Source organism: Dendrobates tinctorius, unplaced genomic scaffold (assembly GCF_039654945.1).
Source record: "Dendrobates tinctorius isolate UK_male_01 unplaced genomic scaffold, ASM3965494v1 ptg000231l, whole genome shotgun sequence".
Lineage (NCBI taxonomy): Eukaryota > Metazoa > Chordata > Amphibia > Anura > Dendrobatidae > Dendrobates > Dendrobates tinctorius.
In genome coordinates this window covers 20,079,168-20,103,870 of record NW_027361898.1, presented here as the reverse complement: position 1 = coordinate 20,103,870, position 24,703 = coordinate 20,079,168, and the positions used below count along the sequence as shown (strand labels likewise).

Sequence of the window (24,703 nt, the reverse complement as noted above, 5' to 3'; positions counted from 1 at the left end):
AGCATTCTGGAGGTGAAGACACTTCTGCAAACCATGCATTCAGAAGCAAGATCTTCGCCAAACCACACCTTTTTCAGGTCTGTTGTGGAGCGCATGGAAACGCTATCTCCTACCCAGCAGATGCATGTAATGCATTCATGCCACGGTGCTCTCCAGCACGTTACCTCCCAACCTCCTCTTCCCACCCCAGTAGTTCCTCCACCTGCACCCCCTCCAGCCACTTTCCATCCTCCCCCTCCTATTACATCTGCACCCCCTCCAGCCACTTTCCATCCTCCCCCTCCTATTACATACCATCCACCTCCCCAGTACCAGCAACCTCCCCAGTACCAGCAACCTCCCCAGTACCAGACATCTCCCCACTTCCAGCAACCTGCCCCGTACCAAACTCCTTCCCCGTACCAAACTCCTTCCCCATACAACTTGCCATCAACATCATCTGCTCCTACAGTCCCTGCCCAACCCTCCACTCCACCGCCCACCACCTCTTCTGCCTCCCACATGTCCACCCATTCTGTAGCTTTTTCCACACCATCACCTCTAACTGTTCCTTCCCCACCACGATCCCAATCCTCTCTCCACACTCCCAGTGTCGAAGTGTCCCGCAGCCCCTCCAGCAGTATTTCCACCCCACACTACACAGATTTATGATGTGTTTTGTAATAAAAATGCCCAGTTGGTTTCAAACCTGTATTAAAAAAGTTTTTTTAACAGTTTACAAAAAAAAAATATTTTAAATAAAAGTTAAATTATTGTTTACACTGGTTGTCTGTCATTTCTTTCTGCGGCGAAATATGTTTAAAATAAAGGTTAAATACAGGGTATTTAAAAGGTAAAAAGGTATTCAAAACCAGGTATATAACTGTGGGTAAATTTTAGCTTTTTGCCACAGTTGTGTTCCTGGTTGTGTTTGAAGCAAAGTATTTCACCTAAAAAGTTGTGTTTATTGTTGGTGATTTCCTAACAATGTACACAACTTTTGTTAAAAGGTGAAATACTTTGCATAAAACACAACCAGGTACACACCTGTGGCCTAAAGCTAAAAATAGAGACCATGACAAGATAGCCAACTTTGGTTGGCAAAGGTATATACTGTTGGTACAGAAGGTACACAAGTTTGATTAAGGGCACAAATCTTTCACACTCTGTCATCCTGCCAGTGTACTCTGCCTTGAGGTGACATAAAGTATAGTGCAAAATTGTCCCTCATTACTGAAACCGTCACAGAACTTCTAGTGGTAATGTCATGGTAATCTTGCAAGGTGGTTTCTTCAGAGGTGTCCTCAATGGAAATGGGTTCCTTGCAGATAACAAAATTGTGGAGTACCACGCAAGCTTTGATCACCTCGTCAACAGTTTCTGTCTTGAGGTTGATCGCAGTCAATAGGACCCGCCATTTGGCTGTCAGAATACCAAAGGTACATTCAACCATTCTTCTTGCTCTTGTGAGGCGGTAATTAAAAATGCGTTTTGGTCTTGTCAATCCTCTGCTAGAGTACGGTTTCAAAAGGTGTTCTGACAGCTGGAAGGCTTCATCCCCTACACAGACAAATGGCATAGGTGGACCAGATGTTTGCGGCAGCGGTCTAGGGGGTGGGAACTGGAAGGTGTTTCCATACAGTTTACGCCCCATGGCAGACAGTTTGAAAACTTGAGAGTCATTGGAGCGGCCATAGGCCCCAATATCAACAGCAATAAATTTGTATTCCGCGTCAGCGATGGCCATGAGGACAATTGAAAAATATTTCTTGTAATTGAAATATTCCGATCCGGCTGGCTTTACAATGCGGATATGTTTCCCGTCCACAGCGCCCAAGCAGTTGGGAAACTGACATATCTGTTGAAACTTTTCTGAAATTTCAATCCACCTCTCTGTTGTGGGCTCTGGTAAAAACTCTTCAGCTAAGGAGTCCCACAGTGCACGGCATGTGTACTTCACTATTCCAGATATGGTGGAAATCCCGAGTCTGTACTGGAAATGCAGTGACGAAAGGGATTCTCCAGTTGCAAGAAATCTGTGGGGAATTAAAAAACAATCAATTAGTTTTAAATCACAGCATTACATACCAACACTCAGCTATAACACTTGGAGATACAAACTACCACCAATAAGATTGCAGTGAAAGTGTGCTCTGATGCGAGCATATCCAATAAATGTGGCTTACCTTAAAGTCACCATCAGACGCACTGCAGGTGAAACAGAGAAGCGGCAATAGGTGTCCGCTTTTCTTATGAGGTGTGCAATGCGCTCCACCAAGTAATCAAAATTCTCCATTTTCATCCGAACATATCCAAAAAATTTATCCGGGTTTCGTCGAAGGTCCATGCAGAGTGTAGAATAGACCCCACGCGTCATTCTCTTGGCTGTGATGGGGTGGATCCACAAACGTCGTCTACGATGCCTGATGCGCTGCTGTCTCGCTCTCTCCTTCTCCAGAACAATCACCCTCAAACGATTCGCCTCCGCTGTAAAATCCGCCAAATTCTTCAAAATATTTCCAATGACAACATCCATCTTCGCCAGTAACTTGCTCTTCTCTCCAACCTGCACTTTCTCCTCTACAACCTGTCAAAGAAGGGCTGTAGGAACACGCTATATATAGTTTTCCAGTAGCCAATCCCGTTCGGAAGGCCACAAGGGGTGTTTTTAAAAACCGGATCCGGCGTAATCCGTCGAAAAACGGATCGAAAAACGGATGAACCGGATGAGACGGATCCGGTTTTGTCTGTCAAGAACAAGACGGATCCGTCAGAAAAACGGATCCGTCACATCCGGTTTTATGAAATGTTTGCCGGATCCGGCGTTCCGGCACGACGCCGGATCGCGCCTGACGCCGAAAACCTGATGTGTGAAAGTAGCCTAACTTATCTGCTCACTCAACCAGACAGATTTACAATAGGACACACAGCAGGAGGAAAAAAATCCATTCTGATTTACAAAACCGCAGCAAATGAGCTTGTAATCCGCAAACATTTTTCATATTTGTGTATTTCAAGCGTTCCAATACAAGTCTATGGTGGCAGAATCGCCGCGATTCCGCAAAATTAATAAACATGCTGCATATTTTAACGCAATGCGATTCCTCTGCGGAAAAATTCCCAGCAAGGGCACAGTAATTGCGGAATGTAATTAAAATGAATGGGATGCGTTTTGTTAGCATTTTTCAAGCGTTTCCGCAGCGGTGTAAAGCTTACAAAAAGCAATGTGGGCACACAGCCTTAGACTTACGTGTCTTGGAAAATGGTGACACAATCATTTTTTTTTTTATTTACGAATTTCTAGCCAGTGACATCAGAGAATCCTGACAGCATGCAGTGTGTAGGCTGTAAGGATTCAGAAGTCTGCAGTCAAATAAAGTGATAGCTGACTTTCACCAGAAGACAGAACAAACCCTTAATGTTTTTCTGGACACACCATACTTTCCATTTTCCTTACTGATCGCAAAGGCACGATTTCTGCATCCATGTAATCGCTGAATTGGAAATGTACAGCCCTGTACACTAAAACAGTTACATTAAAAATTATGTATTGTTTGTATTCTACAGACTCTAGACTACAGACCCTTGTCTCTCTTCTAAACAGTCAATTATGACAAATTCCAAGGTGATATCATGGGGCCAGTGCCTGCCATCTTTTGAACCCCTTGTCCCCTGGAGACCAGACCCTTTAACCTTACTGCTCAGTGCTAAGGTTGCATAATCACTCTGTAGTGATTGCTCTTTTGTTGCTCATTTTAGGATCTAAATTTGCTACATGGATACTAAATACGTAATATGCTTTTAACTTATAGACAGAGGAATGTGCTATTAACCTGTGGAATTGGGGAGTTACTAAGAGAGCAGAAGATACCATTACAGAAATGGAACGAGCTATGGGTAAATAATGTATGTGATCTGTTATGAAGAGTGGGTATTTTGGAGTATTATGTTTGTTTTTTAGGTATGCATTTACATTTTTAGGATGGAATCACACATTCAGTTTTTGTGGTAGTATTACAAAAGAAAGATTTATCAGTCTACCTTCCTTTTTGAAATCTCTCCTGACTTTGACTATAAAGACTCCTGTCACAAAGAATGCACATGTGATTCAAGCCACAGTGCCCGATTCATCAAGGCAGAATTCGGATAGAAAACACCTTGAAATATTGCAGAATTTTTACCAGATTTGCCAGTGTGAGATGGAAAATTCATCAACATGTATGCCTCTTTAGTAACATTTCTAGCTGTGCCGCCATGCTGTTGTAAGATGTGTCTAATTCATTAACAATTCACAAATTGACAAAGGCAAACAAACCTCTAACAAGACTCTAAAACATAACTTTTTATAATTGAATTTAAAGGTTGATAGATTTTAAACTCCCACTTGCCAGTTTGTGTCAAATAGGATAGGATACCACTCTAAGATCTACTCTTGAGCAGGCTATATCTCATTAGTAACCAGCAGTCCTAATCCTCTTTGTCACGCCCGCCGTTCCCACTCATCGGTCCACGCCGCACCGTGCTGCGCTCCCGCCCCGTTCGCCTGCTGTCCGGAGGATTCGGCCTGTCACCTCCTCACTCCCCTCCTTCCGGCCAGTTGCGGTCTCGCACATATGCCTTAGGCCACGGGCGCGCGCTCTGCAGGCTCCTTAACCCTGCAGCACCTGCCCAGAAGCACCTGCATCCCAATCAGCTGCCGACACAGGGTATACCGGGCGGCGCCTCCATGTTGGAGGTGCCTGATTACTGTGTGCATTCCGTGCATTAATCTTGACCGTGTTTATAGTGGTTTTGCCCTGTGTTCTGTACCTCCTGTCCCATCCTGTACCTCCTGCTCCATGCTGTACCTCCTACTCCATCCTGTACCTCCTGCCCCGTCCTGTACCTCCTGCCCCATCCTGTACGCCCAGTCCTGTTCAGTCATCCTGACCCTCCCTGCTCCACTCTGGTAAACTGAGCTTTCTGTTCTGCCCGGATCTAGGCCATCTATTCCCTAGTCCTATCCGTAGTATTTCCCTATGTCCTCTTGAGCCGTCCCGCTTGGTTCCAGCTGTCGCGGTGTCTGACTCCCTCAAGTCTGCCCCTAACGATCCCTCTATAGGGGTCGTCTCCATCTGGTCAGTTCGCTCTTGGGAGCTTCAGTACCGCGACCCAGAGGGTCCACTCTCGGAAGCCCGTCATTCCCTAAGTGTCACACTCTATAGTAGTATTCAATATTCAATGGTATGGAATATGGTGCGGCCGCTACCTATATTCACTCATTCCCACTAACCAACCACTGTCAAGTGTTATAAAACTTGCTCCTAAGTCTCCCAACATGTTTTGCCAGCGAACTGGCTTCATCAGGGGTTTGAGGCTGCAATGAGCTAAAAACGAGGGTGCCAGATTTTTTAAGTCCTAGGTTATGATGTCACACATTAGGTCGACCAATCACCCTGTTATGAATGGGTCACCGAGGAGAAAAAAAACAAAACAAGCTAAGCCACAGAAAACCAGAGAAGTTGGTAACTATGCAGATTGCAGATCCCTGATCTTACCACACAACTAGCAGTAGCCGTGGAGCGTGCCTACGATGTTCCTAGACGCCTCGTCACGGCCGGAGGACTACATAAGCCTAAAGCAAGAAAAGGGAAAACTAACTGCCCCAGAGCAGACCCCAAAGGAATAGATAGCCCCCACACATGTATTGACAGTGAAACAAGATGAAGGCACAAACACAGGCAGGAAAATAGGCTGAGCAAATGATGGGGCCCAAACTAACTAGACAGGAAAGGAAAGGCAAGTCACTGTCTGCAACCTGCAAAAAACCCTACAAAAATAATGTCCAACACTTCTGATAGCAAAATTAACCCTGAAGTCACTAGACTTCTCCCACTATATCAGCACTCTGGAATATTCTGAGACAGAGCAAAAAGAGACCGAACTAGTGAGGGACAAAAAGCCGATTGGCAAAATACTGATAAATAAGAGTGGAAATTCAGCTCAGCCCCCAGCCGGGGCTGGCAGACCACACCAAAAAACTGAATAGACCAACAAAATCAAGTGTGAACATTAACAGAAAAACTTAGCTTTAGATGACTGGAACAGAGCTGAAAACCAAGAGCTGACAAGCCAGAAGGAATCACCAGCAACTGAATAGGGAGTTGGCTGTCTTAAATCCAATCTGAGAATCCTGAGATCCAATCATCATCCTCATTCTCAGGTGGCAGATTTCCACCGATCAAACCAGCCGCACCACCTCCCGTCACCACCAGAGGGAGTCCAGAAGGGGAACTCACAACTGGTGAGAATGAACTCACAACATCACCCATTACCCACATCGACCAATCATAGATCCTGTTACATCCACATATATGGGTGAAATATTAATATCAGTACATAAATTAATTGCAGAGGTATGTAGAATAAGCTATCTTCAGAAGTCATTCTCGATCAATAGCCCAAATCCCGAATATGTTGTACCAAAATCATTATGCACATATCATAAAAGGCTCCATTCCCATTGTAATGCTCACCTCCAATCAGAGGGATACTGTGGGGGCAACAAGTGCCGTACAAACAATCTTGCAGCCAATCCCGTTCAATATCCTCCCAGCATTTCAGCCACATGGAACGCTGAGTTTAAACACTTCCGGGTCTGTGTCCTGACTTGTCCACAGTTGCGCAGTCACCGTCAGACCCAGGAGGATACACTGCTTTCTGAGGAAAGAACCGAGTATATAATATTAACTCATAAGGATATTTCAAATTGTCCACATATAAACCTAATAGAGAGTAAAAGACAATTAATACCTGAACCAGCTAAAGCTCAGATAAAGAATCTATCCTAATCAATACTCATAGACAGGAATCACAGAACGTATCATTCATGTCATGATCCAGGTTGGATAATGACAGTTAAAAGCACATGTAACCTTTTTTCCTTAAGCTGTGTGCTTAAGTTTGATTTTGCCCCCGGTGGCCATTAGGATTATTACACAGTGGCGTCTTTTGTTCTAGTTTGCCCCCCGGTGGTGGATAGCGCTATTACATGGGAATCACTAACAGGTGTGATTCCTCTGGCTTAACTATAAAGGTGTGTCATGTGCTCTCACTGGTGTTGGTGATGGTGTTCATTTCAACCATCCTTGGTGGAGAAAGGAGCTAGAGAGAGTTCCTTGCAGCACAGTCAAAGTCCTGGTGTGGAAGGAGTCAGAGGGGATTTCCTTGCAGCTCTGACAGAGCTTGGTAGCAGCTATTCAGGAGGAAAGCTGCATTCTGGTGGTGGACTCTGTTGCTGGGAGCAAGAGCAACAGAGCAAAGCTTAGTGGTGTTTCCCTGTTTGTGCCTTTCCATTATGTGTGTTTCAGTGCAGTGGTGGGATTAGTCTCTGCACCAGCCATTTCACTAGAAAGGGGTAAGTGCAGGGTGAGCTAGGGTTTAAAGGTATCCTGATCGGCGCCCTGTGCGGAACCGGCCTAGGGATCGGTAGGAGTGTAGACACACTGACTCAGGGGAGTGCAGGAGGTCTCCACGTCCCTGTTCCCTATCACAGGGCTCACCATTGTAATTGTTTCCCTGGTGTTTCCCCTTATTATTTAAATTCGCCCTGCTGGAGGCGGTGTATCCAGTTCCATGTGTATTTCTGAAATTCGCCTGCTGGAGGCGGTGTGTCCAGCTGCACTTCTTATTTAAATTCGCCCTACTGGAGGCGGTGTATCCAGGGTCACGTGTGTCATATAAATTCACCCTGCTGGAGGCAGTGTGTCCAGTCACATGTTGACCATTACAATTCATTCCTTTATTGCAAATTTAATTCCATATAAGGTTAAATACACTCTAGGTTAAATAAAGAGGCTATACACAGATGTTCAACCCCAAAACACTACCACTGACTATATCAATCATCCAGAAAGGCTGAATAGGAGAAACCCTCATTCAAACCCAATGGACTTCGAGAGTTGAGCCTAAATATCCATCTGCATTCTTCTTGCAGTAACAATTGAATCAAATTTCCTTTGCGGGTCCTGAGTAATAGATGTCTTTGACCCCATACCTGAAAATCAAGGGGGTTTCCAGAATGCATGTTCCTAATATATACTGCCAATGGTGTTTCTATGCCCGTATTAATTGCACTAATAATAATATAATAATAATAAATTTTATTTTTATAGCGCCGACATATTCCGCAGCACTTTACATTTCAGAGGGGATTTGTACAGACAATAGACATTACAGCATAACAATAATCACATACAGTAGATTAAAACAAATACCAAAAGGAAAGAGGGCCCTGCTCGCAAGCTTACAGTCTATGAGGAAAGAGGGAGACAGGAAAGGTGGGTGGTAACAGTTACCCTGATTGTATGGACCAGTCATAATGTTAAGTGTGTAACAGTACAGACACAGAGGGCTAATGGAGGCATAAAGCATGTGGGAACATGATGCGGGGAACCTGGTTATGGTAAAACTTTTGGCTCTGCCACACAGGGATAGATTAGGTTAATGTGTTGGGGTGGTAGGCCAGTCTGAATAAATGCGTTTTCAGGACACGCTTAAAATTGTGGGGATTGGGGACTAATCGTATTGACCTGGGAAGTGCTTTCCAAAGAATTGGCGCGGCACGTGTAAAGTCATGGAGACGGGAGTGGGAGGTTCTGACTATTGAGGATGCTAATCTCAGATCATCAGCAGAACGGAGGGCGCGGGTAGGGTGGTATACTGAAACAAGGGAGGAGATGTAGGGTGGTGCTGAGCCATGGAGGGCTTTGTGAGTGAGGGTAATAAGTTTATACTGAATTCTGGAGTGGATGGGTAGCCAGTGTAATGACTGGCACAAGGTAGAGGCATCGGTGTAACGATTGGTGAGGAATATGATCCTGGCTGCAGCATTCAAGACAGATTGGAGGGGGGAGAGTTTGGTAAGAGGGAGACCGATTAGAAGAGAGTTACAATAGTCGAGACGAGAATGAATAAGAGAAACAGTAAGAGTTTTTGCAGAGTCAAAGGTAAGAAAAGGTCGAATTCTAGAAATGTTTTTGAGGTGCAGATGACAAGAGCGAGCCAGTGATCGAATGTGGGGGGCAAAGGAAAGCTCGGAATCAAGTATGACCCCAAGACAGCGGGCCTGTTGCTGGGGAGTAATAGTGGAACCACACACAGAAATGGCAATGTCGGGTATAGGTACATTAGTAGAGGGAGGAAACACCAGGAGTTCAGTCTTTGACAGGTTCAGTTTCAGATATAGTGAGGACATGATATTAGACACAGCGTTTAGACAATCGCCGGTGTTTTCTAGAAAGGCTGGCGTGATGTCAGGAGAAGAAGCGTATAATTGGGTGTCGTCAGCATAGAGATGGTACTGGAAATCAAATCTACTGATTGTTTGACCAATAGGGGCAGTGTACAAGGAGAAGAGGAGGGGACCTAGAACCGATCCTTGGGGGACCCCAACAGTAAGGGGAAGATGAGAGGAGGAGGAACTGGCAAAAGATACAGTAAAGGAGCGGTCGGAGAGATAGGAGGAGAACCAGGAGAGAACGGTATCCTTGAGGCCAATGGAACGGAGCATAGTGAGGAGGAGCTGATGATCCACAGTGTCGAATGCTGCAGAGAGATCCAAGAGAATTAGCATGGAGTAGTGACCATTTGATTTAGCTGTTAGCAGATCATTAGAGACTTTAGTGAGGGCAGTTTCAGTGGAGTGTAAAGAGCGGAAACCGGATTGGAGAGAAACACTAATATGTTTAGACAGCCGTCTTCTCAGTTCGTGTATCGTTTTACCCACATACAACTTTGGGAAGTCGCATCTTATTACATATACCACTCCTTTTGTCTTGCAATTAATGTTTTCCCTTAGATAGTATTCCCTATTGTCTACCGAGTTAAGAAAGTTATCAACTCTCGGTACGTATTTACAAAAAGAGTAAGACCCACAGGAATATGATCCTTTATCCAATCTTTTATACCATGAGGATTCTTCTGTAGTGAAGTGGCTATGTGTCAGATAACCCCTTCAATTTTTCCCCCTGCGATAGGTGACAGAAGGATATACACCAATAAAATCTCTCAAATCTGGGTCGGCTCCCAATATAGGCCAATACTTCATTAACACCCCAACAGCAATTGGCGCTTTGGCATTGAAGGTACCAATAAATGCAATGATACTATCCTCCTCCCTCTGAGAAGCCACATCCAAAAGTGTATCTCTATTAGTTACCTTGAGAGTTGTAATCTCTTTCGGAGATTTACAGCAAGGGGTTACCCAAAAAAGGTTTTACATAGCGCCTTCAATAGAGCAAAGGTAACTAATAGAGATACACTATGGATGTGGTTTCTCGGAGGGAGGAGGATCGTATCATATCATAACATAACATAGGCATTAGCTATCTTTTTATCTTAAAACAAGGTCTCATGCATGAGACCTTGTTGCGCATGTATGGCAACCTCCTTGTTTTGACTGGCATTTCAAAGTCCTGTTCTGAAGATTGTTGGAGGACCCAGTGGTTGGACCCCAACCTATCCACAAAATATAACCTATCCTTTGGATTGGTGAATTGCAAAGTGGTAGACAACATAGAGTGAACTGTTAATACTCATATACATTTTGAAAATGACAGAAGATCAGAAATTTCACAAACGGACTTGTGGTAAAGGTGACATGACATACACTACCACCAGTGTTTCTTTATGGAGATCATATGGCTGTGGGCTTTATTTTAGGCACTTGTTTGCAATGGGTGTGCCTGAACACCTGAGTGGGGTGTCCACATTTTATTGGCCATTTTTATATGCAGTCTAGGAATAGTTCAGTTAGTAATCTGATGATATGATGTTTGTCAAATAAATTATCTATTCTATTTTAGTACGACATATATCATGCAGGCTTGGGTATTGGTGTCAAGGTCTGGAGCCATCTGAAGAAATTTTGGAGAGAAACATTTTGGTATGTAAATCCTCCCAAACTTAATTTTGTTAAGTATCTAAAATTATAAAGGGCATTTTAAGATTTTGCAGAACATGAAGGCCTTTATATGCTTAAATTGGTCATAAATATTAACTCACTCAAGTGATTTTGCAAAGAAAGGGGGCTATCTCTGTAAGCGAAATACTGATGGGTGCCATGGCAGTCAATTCACACCCCTTGTCTGCCATGGTCAAAAGCTTGATAGGTAATTGGCTACCTGACAGTTTTAGGGTGAACCTAGATTGTGCTGCTTTTCATCAGCGGCTGAACTAATGACACTTGCTGAAATTTATTGCAGGTGTCTGAACTTTCAGGCTCGCCCTGTTAGTGCCAGGTCATCGGCTCCAGCATCACCAGATCATCAGTCAAGTTCGAACTATCTGATGATGTACTATATTTGAATAACAGTACATTAACACAGCTATAGCAACGGTGCATCAAGCACCCTACACTTGCAGCCTAGAAATGAAGTCAGAATACATGCTCTCTTCATATGATGTGTCCAAAAAGGCAAGTCGTAGCTTGGTGTTCCTTGCTTCGAGTTACTTGTCTGGCTTGATATGTTCCAAAATTGATTTGTTTGTTACTCCATGGTATTTATAACATCCTTCTCCAGCACCACATTTCGAAGGTTTAGATTTTTCTTCTGTCTTACTCCTTTATCATCCAGGTTTCGCATTTGTATGTTACCACAGAAAAGACCAAACTATGTATAAGCTGTGTCTTTGTCGCCAGTGAAATGTTCCTCGATTTGAAGACCTTGCCCAGTGACTTAATTGTTGGTTTGCCCATAGATATTCTCCTATTGACTTCTGGTGTTGTCTCTGCATCTTGAGTGATCTTCGATCTGAGTAGGTTAAAGTCCTTTACAACGTCCAGTTCATCAGCATCCATCCCAAATATGTCTCGGTTGTACCTGACAATAGTAAATATCTTTTGTCTTCTTTGTGCTGAGTAGCAATTTCATGTTCAAGCTTTCCATCTTAACACTTTGTAATAAGTCCTTGCTATCAATATTATATCCTCTGCTTATTTAACCCCTTAACCGCCGGAGCTTTTTTTGGTTTTGCGCTTTTGTTTTTTGCTCCCTTTCTTCCCAGAGCTATAACTTTTTATTTTCATGTCAATATGGCCATGTGAGGGCTTGTTTTTTTTGCAGGACGAGTTGTACTTTTGAACAACACCATTGGTTTTACCAAGTCGTGTACTAGAAAACGGGAAAAAATTCCAAGTGAGGTGAAATTGCAAAAAAAGTGCAATCCCATGCTTGTTTTTTCTAGGTTCACTAAATGCTAAAACTGACCTGCTATTACGATTTTCCAGGTCATAACGAGTTCATAGACACCAAATATGCCTAGGTTCTTTTTTATCTAAGTGGTGAAAAAAAATTCAAAACAAAAACAAAATTGCGCCATTTTCCAGTACCCGTAGCGTCTCCATTTTTCGTGATCTTGGGTTGGGTAAAGGCTTATTTTTTGTGTGCTGAGATGACGTTTTTAATGATACCATTTATGTGCAGATATAATGTTTTGATCGCCCATTATTGCATTTTAATGCAATGTCGCGGTGACCCAAAAACGTAATTCTAACGTTTTGACTTTTTTCTCGCTATGCCGTTTAGTGAAAGGATTAATCCTTTTTTTATTGATAGATTGGGCAATTCTGAACTCGTTGATACCAAATATGTCTATGTTTGATTTTATTTTTATTGGTTTATTTTGAGTGGGGCAAAAGGGGGGTGATTTGAACATTTATATTTTTTTAAATTTTTTTATATTTTTAAAAACATTTTTCTTTAACCTTTGGCATGGTTCAATAGTTTCCATGGGAGACTAGAAGCTATCACAACCCGATCGGCTCTGCTACATAGAGGCGATGATTAGTTTGGCTCTATATTACAGATTTACTCACTTGCTATGAGCGCCGACCACTGGGTGGCACTCACAGCAAGCCGGCACTGATAACCATAGAGGTCTCCAGGAGACCTCCAGTTGTCATGCCAACACACCGGTGACCCGCAATCACGTGACGGGGATCACCGGTGTGCGTATTTCACCGCTGGAGCTCACATCAAAGGGAGGGAGTCCGACATCTTCGTACTATTACGCCCGATATTGGAAAGGGGTTAAGATTTTTGATGATTTGTACATGATTTTGATTCCTTCTTAATTTTCAGCATGTCCAGCTTTCCTGAAAATAGCTTCTGCATATACAGTGGGGAAAAAAAGTATTTAGTCAGCCATCAATTGTGCAAATTCTCCCACTTAAAGGGAACCTGTCACCCCTCCAGGGCGTTTTTAAGTAAAAGAGCCACCTTGAGCAGCACTAAGGCTGCATTCTGTGAAGGTGGCTCTTATGCTTCTGATCCCTAGTAACGCCGAAATACATACTTTTATAAATTACCTCTTTTGTGTCCAGGAGGTCCGTTTTCTCCCCCGGTGTCAACCGTCTTAGAGCCGTCAATCATTTCCTTCTTGCGTTGTTGCTCCGCCTCCTCTGCTCTGCTTACATGCCCGGCACCTGCGCTCTGCCAACAGTTCTTGGGCATGCGCCTGATGTAATGCTCTCTCGCCGTGAGGCCCCAGATCCCACCCCGCTCTGCTTTATGATGTATTCACACTGCGGAGCTGGGTATCTGGCGCCTGCGCAATGAGCAGGCAATAAAAGAGCAATAAATATCTATGCACCTGTCTTTCCTCCCTCGGCAGCGTCTAGTGAGCTGAGCTCCCCAAACGCAGGATCTCACTGGCAGGCAGGTCAGCTCTGAAAACTAAGGTGTATAAAAGTCAAAATCGCTACTTAATTTTAGGGTGTGTTTCCATGGTCAAGAAACGCTGCGTGTTTGATGCAGCGTACAACCGCAGCATCAAACACGCAGTGTCCAGATGTTATAGCATAGTGGAGGGGATTTCATGAAATCCTGTCTCCACTATGCGTTAAAAGACGCAGGCGGCAGACCTGTGTAAACGGACATGCGGTGCATCTTTCCAGACCACAGCATGTCTGTTTACGATGCGGCGACGCTCCATCGCCGCAGCATAAATTGTCCATAGATAATCATTAGATGTGGTAAAACCGCATCTAATGATTACTCGCATGTGTAGTAACTGCGTAATTGCAGCTTACTACACATGTCTAATAATTTACATAAAGTCTTACCTGCTCCCCAGCCTGAAGTCCCCGTCCACTTCAGTTCTCGCGATAACTTAGCTTATCGTGAGAACTGCCGTGCACGTGACCGGGGTTTATCTCCCGTCCCATTACTCTAGTTCTCACGGTAGGTGATCGCCGTAAACATCTCAGGTGGTCGTCTACAAGCTCTGCTATATCGGGATGTCATGCATCCAGATGTAACAAAGCTGGACTCGTCGTGGGACACTCTTATAATGGACTACGTTGGACAGGGAGTATTTGTGTTGGTTTGTTATTTTTTTTTGTCAGGAGATCTAGGGCTTCGCATTGATTAGGAGGATAATATAATTGCAAAACTGTGTTGTGCTTTATTTCATTAAAATACTTTTTTCTGGCTGTGTCTTTTTTTAAACTTTCATACCATACGATTAATAATGGATAGGCGTCTTATTGACGCCTCGCCGTTATTAACCGGGCTTAATGTCACCTTACAATCAAAGGTGACATTAACCCCTTGTTACCCCATATGTCACCGCTACACGTCAGTGGGAAGAGAGAGCCTAAGTGCCGGAATAGGCGCATCTTACAGATGCGCCATTTCTGGGGCAGCTGAGGGCTGGTGTCCATGGCCCCTTCCTAGGCTATGAATATCAGCCTGCAGCTGTCTGCATAGCCTTAATTGTAGGGGGACCCCCTATTTTAATAGCCAGTAAAGGCTACGCAGACAGCTGCGGGCTGATATTCATAGCCTGGGAAGATACATGGGTATTACCCGCGTCCCAGGCTATAAATACCAGCCCCCAATCGCTGTCTTTCCCACTCTGGACTTGAAAATTGCGCGTGAGCCCACGCAATTTTTTTTTCATTGATTTTTAAATTAAACAGATATTGTGTGTAAGGCCGGGGTCACACTTGCGAGAAATTCACACGAATCTCGCACCTCAATATCCAGCACTGCCGTCGGCACTCGGACAGGAGCGTGCAGCTCCATGTATTTCTATGCAGTCGCATGCTCCGGTCCGAGTGCCGGCGGCAGTGCCGGGTATTGAGGTGCGAGACTCGTGCGAGTTTCTCGTAAAGTGTGACCCCGGCCTCACAGATTTTTTTTCATTTTGACGCTGCGGCGACCTGTGTCGAACGCAACATGTTACATTTTGTTGCGGTCGCCGCAGTGTCAAAACGACGCATGCGGACGCATCTGCCTACATCTGCATGGCCTGCATACTCAATGTTAAAGATAGGGTATGCAGATCGCATGCCGATGTAAGCGGAGCTGAACAGAGGTGTGACAGTGGGCGGAACTTCACAGAGCAACTACGCAGCCCTCCGCAGCTCTGCCGAACTCTAGTATGAAACTAGCCTTAAATAGCTGAGAAATACTTGTGTATGGATGCCCCTTTGACATGTTAATGGTGCTTTAATAGTACTAAAGAAGACAAATATTTTATAATAAGATAGATATATAGATAGATATATTGTGAGATAGATAGCTACATAGATAAATAGATGATAGCTAGAGATATATTGTGAGATAGATAGATAGATAGATAGTAGATAGACAGAGAGCTAGATAGATAGACAGATAGATACATAGATAGTTAGATGATAGATAGATGATAGATAGCTGGATAGATAGACAGATTGTTCCGTCTTCAGCTAAATGAACGGGATTATATAACTTATACGGGCAGCTAAACCGCTATACCGGGGGTCCCATAAGAAGACTGTAGGTTGAATTTGTGCTTTATTGAACGTGATGGTATATTGGGCGGTGAAACTACAAGCAAAACATACAATACAATCAATCAGTATGGGATATACAGATTACCTGCACTAATAGCTAACCAGAGCAGAGCTAACTAAGGGGTGATCTAACTCACCGACAATGCTGACGCAGGGGGAGAAGAGGGATGAGGTGCTTCAGCATGCAAGCCTGGTAGAAAATGGCAGACTGGGCAGAAAAAGGGGGCTGGATTAGACCAAGATGCCTTGTAAACTTACCCAAGGTACATTGCAGATTGGAGGGAAATCAAGAATGAAAATGAAACTAAGGTACAGAATAACAATGCTGTTATTAGTCTGTCCACTAGATGGAGCTGGAAACAATGAACATTAGAATGTATGGCAAACCGAGCATTATTACTGAATTTATGTCATGAAAATAAACAGTTAAGAGTCATTAATTATGTCAGAGACAGAACACACCCCGTCTGGCATTGAACAGATGCCACCATTCTTATCCTCCAAAGATAACAACAGAACCAGCTCAGTCACTGGTCTGGAGAATGTCTAAGGCTAGTTTCACACTTGCTTTTTTTTGCAGCGCGTTTTTCCCGCAAAAAAACGCATTGAAAAAACGCATACAAAAGCATACAACTGCTGCGTTTTTTTCAAGCATTTTTATGAGCATGCATGAAAAAAACGCAGCGTTTTTATGCGTTTGTATGCGTTTTTAGTGCGTTTTTACCGCGTTTGCGTTTTTTTCCAACATTAGGTGGCCCCTCACACTAACCCAAACCATGACTTTACTAACCCTAACCCTGACCCTAACCCTAACCATGACTTTACTAACCCTAACCCTAACCCTGACCCTAACCCTAACCCTGACCCTGACCCTAACCCTTAACCAAACCATACTTAACCCTAACCCAAACCCTAAACCCTAACTAACCCTAACCCTAACCCTAACCATGACTTTACTAACCCTAACCCTGACCCTAACCCTAACCCTGACCCTAACCCTGACCCTAACCCTTAACCAAACCATACTTAACCCTAACCCAAACCCTAACTAACCTTAACCCTAACCCTAACCCTTAACCAAACCATACTTAACCCTAACCCAAACCCTAACTAACCTTAACCCTAACCCTAACCCTAACCCTGACCCTAACCCTTAACCAAACCATACTTAACCCTAACCCTGACCCTAACCCTTAACCAAACCATACTTAACCCTAACCCTGACCCTAACCCTTAACCAAACCATACTTAACCCTAACACAAACCCTAACTAACCTTAACCCTAACCCTAACCCTTAACCAAACCATACTTAACCCTAACCCTGAGCCTAACCCTTAACCAAACCATACTTAACCCTAACCCTGACCCTAACCCCAACCCTAACCCTAACCCTAACCCTAAACCCCCTTAACTAACCCTAACTCTAACCCAAACCCCTAAATTCCATGGTTAAAAAAAAAAAACGCATGTGCAAAAAAACGCATACATGAGCATGCCAGTGCGCACGTATGCGCATCCATAGGCTATAATGGCAATTTTTAGCGCAAAACGTGCGCATATGTGCGCATGCGCTTTTTTGCAGGGCCAAAAAATGCAACATGCTGCGTCTGGAAAATACAAACGCACACCCCAAAAAAACGCAGCGCATGAAAATCGCATACGTGCGCTTACCAGCGCGCAGGTATGCGCACCCATGTTAAATATAGGGGAAAAAACGCATGCGCACGTATGCGTTTTTTTCCAGCGCAAAAAAACGCAAATGTGAAACCAGCCTTAGGTCCATCTCCTTTGGCCATCCTAAGATTTGGCCTGGTAGATTGCCACTTTGTCCGTGGCTGCAGGGTAGACAAGCGCCGTTTGCGCCACCTGTCTCAGAATGCAATGGCAAGAATTTGTACCTGCCTCCATTGGTGCTTGTAGAGGTCTTTAGTGTCGAATCCTCCTGGAGGGGCACTGGATAGTCCTGTTTTCTGGGTTAGAAAAGTAGCTGGAGTCTTTGTATCAAGTGTAGACACCTGAGGGCGGATTTCAGCACCTGAGTCCTCTCTCACAAGTTCAAAGGTGTCTGGACAACGTTCCTCAGTGTACAATAGTTTTGATCCTGAGAGTCAGGTTGTGCTTCCTAGGACTACTTTGCTGTCTGAGTAGAACTTGGCCTGTGTCGGGTCGATATCCATCTCCTATGCGATGAACTCTGCTAATTCGACGGCTAAGACTGCAGCACAAAGTTCTAACCTTGGTATGGTGTGCTCTGGTTGTGGAGCAAGTTTGGCCTTCCCCATAACGAATCCAATGTGGCTTTGACATTTGGAGTCCACAGTTTTGAGATAAGCAACAGCAGCAATTGCTTTGACAGAAGCATCTGCAAATACATACAGTCTTTGGCTCTGTATCTCTGTAGACGGCACAGGGGTGTATGGCCTTGGCACATTCAGGTTGGAGAGGGCTGCTAAAGAGTTCTTCCACACTTACCACTGGATTCTCTTATCAGGTGGAAGAGTTGCATCCCAATCAGAAGTCTCCTTAGTTAAGTCTCTTAGTATGGCTTTGCCTTGTATAGTAACAGGAGCTGCAAAACCTAAGGGATTATACAGGCTGTTGATGGGAGACAGGACACCTCTGCGTGTGAAAGGCTTTTCTTCCTGGCTGACCTGAAAGGTGAAAGTGTCTGACTGTAGATTCCAAAGAAGCCCGAGGCTGCGTTGCATTGGTGTGGGGTCTGACCCCAGGTCCAGGTCTCTCTGACCGTTACACAAGTCTTGTGCAGGGAATGCCTTCATGAGTTCTTGGCTGTTTGAGGCTATTTTGTGAAGCCTGAGGTTGGAGCAAGCAAGCATCTCTTGGGCTCTCCTGAGAAAACTTATGGCAGTCTCATTTGAAGGCATGGCTTTCAGACAGTCATCAACTTAAAAGTCTTTTTCTATGAATTGTCTGACATCTGATCCGTATTCTGTTTCTCCTTCTTGAGCTGACCTTTTGAGTCCATAGATGGCGACTGCAGGAGACGGGCTATTGCCAAAGATGTGCACTCTCATGCGGTACTCTGTGACTTCTTTAGTAGGATCATTGTCTCTGTACCAGTAGAATCTTAGGAAGTTCCTATCTCTTTCTCTCACAAGGAAGCAATGGAACATTTGCTGGATGTCAGCGATGAAGGCAATGGAATCCTTACGGAAGCGCATAAGTACTCCGAGTAGTTTGTTATTGAGGTCTGGTCCTGTCAGTAGAACATCATTCAGGGAGACATCATCAAACTTAGCACTGGAGTCAAACACCACTCTAATCTGACCTGGCTTCTTAGGGTAGTACACTCCAAACATGGGTAAGAACCAGCATTCTTCAGAGTCTTTGAGAGTGGGAGCTAGTTCTGCATGGCAGTTCTCAAATATCTTTGACATGAAGGAGAAGAAGTGATCTCTCATCTCTGGCTTCTTTTGTAGATTATGTTTGAGAGATGAGAAACGTTTTAATGCCTGATCTCTGTTGTTTGGTAGACGTGGTCTGTGGGTTCTGAAGGGAAGAGGTGCGACCAAGCTGTTGGTCTCATCTTTTACGAGCCCCTTGTCCATTACCTCTAAGAACAGCTTATCCTCTACCGACATTGCTACTTGGTTGTCTTGCTTAGTTCTCTGGAAGACTGTGCACCCCAACTGATCCTCATAGCTTCCTGACACCATACTGCTGTCATGAGTAAAATCTATTAAATGATTGGGCAGTTGGATGCTGTGTGGTAGTTCCTTGACATGGAACTCATTGTTGCAAGGTTGAAACAGAGATAGGCATCCTTTCTCCAATGTATTTGTTAGCATACTTGTCATAGAAGATGGGGTTTGCATGTGTCCCAAAGCATTTGTTTCCTATTATGACCCATCCTAGGTCTAGCTTTTGGGCATAGGGAGCATTGTGGAGTCCATTGATATAACTTCTCACTTTATGAACCTGTAGGATATCTCTTCCCAACAGCAGTATTATCTGTGCCTGATGGTCGAGTTCCAGTATAAGGTGTGCTATGAGTTTCAAGTGAGCATGATGGATTGCCACATCTGGTGTAGGGATTTCAGATCTGTTGTCTGGGATCTGATTACACTCGATGATTGTAGGTAATGGTAGGCAGAATTTTCCATCTAAGGACTCAATTTGGTAGTCAGTGGCTTTCCTGCCCACTGTTGTTACAGTACCTGCACATGTCTTTAATGAGTAAGGAGTGCTTGGTCCTTTAATGTTGAATAAGTCAAAGAATGTTGATCTAGCCAGGGATCGATTACTTTGATCACCCAAGATAGCATACAGTCTCACAGCTTTGTCTCTATGGGCCTTTGGGTACACTCTGACAAGGCATATTTTAGAACAAGACCTACTGTCTATTGTCCCTTTACAGACTTCAGTACATTGTGAAGTGATCTCTGGCATAGCTGCATTAGTGCTTTTTTTCTCCCCGCCATGTTCACTATCAGCTGGCGTGTTTTGTGCACTCCATGTTGCTGGGCCAGGGCGTAGGGCAGTGTTGTGATCTGTGGTACCACATTCTGTGCATTTTACACTGACCTTACAATACTTGGTGAGATGAGTGGTGGATGAGCAGCACTTGTAGCAGATACCATTCTCTTTCAGGAAGCTTCTGCGATCCGGCATAGATTTTCCTCTGAAGGCTCTGCATTTCAGGAGAGGATGAGGCTTCTGATGAAGCGGGCACTGCTTGTCAGGTTCTTGTACCTTTGTCTCTGATTGAGAGCGGCCAGCAGACCTGTAATTGGAACTTGGAGAAGAAACATTAGTCTTGTGCACTGCCACAGATGTTCTGCATGGGTTTGCAGCTGGTGGTGGTGCGGCATATATGATATTGCAAAGTCAAAGCTGGGATCATTACTGATTGTCGCTTGTTCATGTATAAAGTCTACAAAAACAGAAAAGGGAGGGAATGAAACACTGTGTTTGCATTTGTACGTGGAACCACGTGTGAGTCACCTCTCCTGTAGATTGTAGGGCAACTTTTGTACTATAGGGTTAACACCTTTGGCTGTGTCAAGCTATGCAAGTCCTGGTAGGTCACCTTCACATTTGGCGACTAGGACCTCTTGTAGCAGGTCACCTAGCTCTCTATGTTTTGGGAGAACTTTGTTAGATATTTTAGGAAAGTCATTGATTCTTTTGAACAAGGCTCTCTCTATTACCTCTGCTGAGCCGTAACACTCATCCAGCCTCTTCCAGATCTCTTTGAGACCGATTTGAGGGTGATTTATGTTAATGTCTTTGATTCTTACTGCGTGTTTGACTGACTCCTCTCCTAGGTATTTGACTAGGAGGTCCATCTCTTCCCTGTGTTGCAGCCCCAAGTCTCTAGTAACATTTTGGAAGGAAGCTTTCCAAGCTCTGTAACCTTCAGCGTGGTCAGTGAATTTCATGAGTCCCTTAGTAACCAAATCACGTCGTGTGAAGATCCTAGCAAGTTCTGACGTGAACCGGTTGTCAGCAGAGCATACTGGTGATGGGTCACCCTGATAGTGATGTGAGGTGCATTCATACCTGTTAATATCCTCAGGGTGGCGCCAGCCCAGGTGTCATATTGCTTCGGTCTAACGTGCGGTGTGTCAGCAAGGTGATTCACGTTGGTTACCTGGTGAGGGGCAAGGTAGACAGCAGAGTTGCTTTGCTCCACGTTTTCCTGGAGCTGAGCCTCATGAAGACTCTCACTCGTTTCACTGGATGTGTCGTGATCTTGGTTATAGTTTGGATCAGGAAGTTCATTAACATATTGAGATGTGCGTTGTGGTGAATCTTGCAGCGGGAACTTCAGACTTGACGCATTGCTACGGCTATGCAGCTCAGGGTTGTGTGCGGCTTCTAGTGCTTCTGCCTCTGCCAGTGCTGCAGCCGCTTCCTTTTTGGCAGCTAGGCTCTCTAAGGCTGCATCCACTCGTGCCTTCTCTAACTGCGCCTTTCTCTCGATCGGCTCTCTCATTTTCTACGCGTGCTTTCTCTAACTTAAGTTGCATCTCTTCTTCAGCATACCTTGCTCTCATTTTGGCGGTCTCAGCATTTGCGCGGGCAATAGTGATCACGCTGCTGATGGATACAGTCTTTGAGGAGATGGATGTAGCAGATTTTGTCCTGTGTGATTTGTGTGACATGGTGTCTTAAAGGGATGCTGGCTGTGCAGAGATTGCTGTAGTTGTATCAGTCTCTGTGTAGCCAGTGACTTGAATCTCACTAGATGAATTTCTGCAGTTTACTAGTTTCTGCAAGCTGGATGAAGGGTTGTCTTTTCCCTGAATTGCACTAGCTGGATGGCGCTGTGTAACTGGCCTCTGTAGGATGGAAGACTCTTCTATCTCTGAGTTCCCACTAGCTGGAGAGCTGCTGTTCACTGCAGTCCTGTAAGATGGAAGGCTCTTCTCTCTGTATTCCCACTAGCTGGAGAGCCATCGTTTCACTGTTCCGTCTTCAGCTAAATGAACGCCATTATATAGCTTATATGAGCAGCTAAACCGCTATACCGGGGGTCCAATAAGAAGACTGTAGGTTGAATCCGTGCTTTATTGAATGTGATGGTATATTGGGTGGTGAAACTACAAGCAAAACATACAATACAATCAATCAGTATGGGTACATAAAAATATATAATATATACATTATACAGATTACCTGCGCTAATAGCTAACCAGGGGAGAGCTAACTAAGGGGTGATCTAAGACAGGGATTAATGTGGGAACGTGGTTACTCACCAACGATGCTGACACAGGGGGGAAGAGGGATGAGGTGCTTCAGCATGCAAGCCTGGTAGAAAATGGCAGACTGGGCAGAAATAGAGGGCTGGATTAGACCAAGATGCCTTGTAAACTTACCCAGGGTACATTGCAGATTGGAGGGAAATCAAGAATGAAAATGAAACTAAGGTACAGAATAACACTGCAGTTATTAGTCTGGCCACTAGATGGAGCTGGAAACAATAAACATTAGAATGTATGGCAAACCGAGCATTATTACTGAATTTATGTCATGAAAATAAGCAGTTGAGTCATTAATTATGTCAGAGACAGAACATAGATGAACAGATAGATGGATTGATACAGGTAGAGAGAGGGATAGTGAATTATGAAGCCAAAAGGTGACTTTATTACATATACACTACTGGACTTTTATTGAAATATTAGATGGTGGCCCAATTCTAATGCTTTGGGTATTCTAGAATCTCTCTCTCTCTCTCCTGCCTGCAGATCTCCCGACAGAGGCATGCGTCGTTCGAATGCGCTGATTGGTTGCGGCTGGCCGGGCGTTACCAATCAGCGCTGCGGGATTTCCGTTACAGCCAGACAGACAGAATTAGACAATTACAGTCATATGTAAAAGTTTGGGCACCCCTATTAATGTTAACCTTTTTTCTTTATAGCAATTTTGGTTTTGGCAACAGCTATTTCAGTTTCATATATCTAATAACTGATGGACTCAGTTATGTTTCTGGATTCAAATGAGGTTTCTTGTACTAACAGAAAATGTGCAATCTGCATTTAAACAAAATTTGACCGGTGCAAAAGTATGGGCACCCTTATCATTTTCTTGATTTGAACACTCCTAACTACTTTTTACTGACTTCCTGAAGCACTAAATTGGTTTTGTAACCTCATTGAGCTTTGAACTTCATAGCCAGGTGTATCAAATCATGAGAAAAGATATTTAAAGTGGCCACTTGCAAGTAGTTCTCCTATTTGATTCTCCTATGAAGAGTGGCATCATGGGCTCCTCAAAACAACTCTCAAATGATCTGAAAACAAAGATTATTCAACATAGCTTTTCAGGGGAAGGATACAAAAAGTTGTCTCAGAGATTTAACCTGTCAGTTTCCACTGTGAGGAACATAGTAAGGAAATGGAAGAACACAGGTACAGTTCTTGTTAAGCCCAGAAGTGGCAGGCCAAGAAAAATATCAGAAAGGCAGAGAAGAAGAATGGTGAGAACAGTCAAGGACAATCCACAGACCACCTCCAAAGACCTGCAGCATCATCTTGCTGCAGATGGTGTCACTGTGCATCGGTCAACAATACAGCGCATGCATAACGCCTTTTTGTATGACCAAACAACTCAATCTTTGTTTCATCAGTCCACAGGACCTTCTTCCAAAATGTTACTGGCTTGTCCAAATGTGCTTTTGCATACCTCAGGTGACTCTGTTTGTGGCGTGCTTGCAGAAACGGCTTCTTTCGCATCACTCTCCCATACAGCTTCTCCTTGTGTAAAGTGCGCTGTATTGTTGACCGATGCACAGTGACACCATCTGCAGCAAGACGATGCTGCAGGTCTTTGGTGGTGGTCTGTGGATTGTCCTTGACTGTTCTCAGCATTCTTCTTCTCTGCCTTTCTGATATTTTTCTTGGCCTGCCACTTCTGGGCTTAACAAGAACTGTACCTGTGTTCTTCCATTTCCTTACTATGTTCCTCACAGTGGAAACTGACAGGTTAAATATCTGAGACAACTTTTTGTATCCTTCCCCTGAAAAGCTATGTTGAATAATCTTTGTTTTCAGATCATTTGAGAGTTGTTTTGAGGAGCCCATGATGCCACTCTTCATAGGAGAATCAAATAGGAGAACTACTTGCAAGTGGCCACTTTAAATATCTTTTCTCATGATTTGATACACCTGGCTATGAAGTTCAAAGCTCAATGAGGTTACAAAACCAATTTAGTGCTTCAGGAAGTCAGTAAAAATTAGTTAGGAGTGTTCAAATCAAGAAAATGATAAGGGTGCCCATACTTTTGCACCGGTCAAATTTTGTTTAAATGCAGATTGCACATTTTCTGTTAGTACAAGAAACCTCATTTGAATCCAGAAATATAACTGAGTCCATCAGTTATTAGATATATGAAACTGAAATACCTGTTGCAAAAACCAAAATTGCTATAAAGAAAA

General features: G+C 44.0%; 2 protein-coding genes across 2 annotated transcripts in view; one reads left to right on the top strand and one right to left on the bottom strand.

Moving 5' to 3' along the window:
- The first annotated feature begins 3,074 nt into the window (after nucleotides 1-3,074).
- TEX11 (testis expressed 11) overlaps nucleotides 3,075-24,703 on the top strand; it is a 251,091-nt gene continuing 229,462 nt past the window's right edge. Inside the window, exons 1-3 of the mRNA XM_073555904.1 lie at nucleotides 3,075-3,113; nucleotides 3,792-3,876; nucleotides 10,824-10,903. Of these exons, the coding sequence (XP_073412005.1) occupies nucleotides 3,075-3,113; nucleotides 3,792-3,876; nucleotides 10,824-10,903 (204 nt within the window). The remainder of the gene's footprint in view (nucleotides 3,114-3,791; nucleotides 3,877-10,823; nucleotides 10,904-24,703) is intronic.
- On the bottom strand, nucleotides 5,661-22,360 carry LOC141059927 (uncharacterized). The gene is made up of 2 exons (XM_073556141.1): nucleotides 17,699-22,360; nucleotides 5,661-6,674 (listed from the first exon to the last, which is right to left on the bottom strand). The coding sequence occupies exon 1, from the start codon at nucleotides 19,634-19,636 to the stop codon at nucleotides 18,707-18,709; it is 930 nt and encodes a 309-aa protein (XP_073412242.1). The 5' UTR covers nucleotides 19,637-22,360; the 3' UTR covers nucleotides 5,661-6,674; nucleotides 17,699-18,706.

What these genes read in the sequence shown, in the direction of transcription:
- LOC141059927 (XM_073556141.1), bottom strand. Translation starts at nt 19,636, where the DNA reads ATGCAAACCCCATCTTCTATGACAAGTATGCTAACAAATACATTGGAG.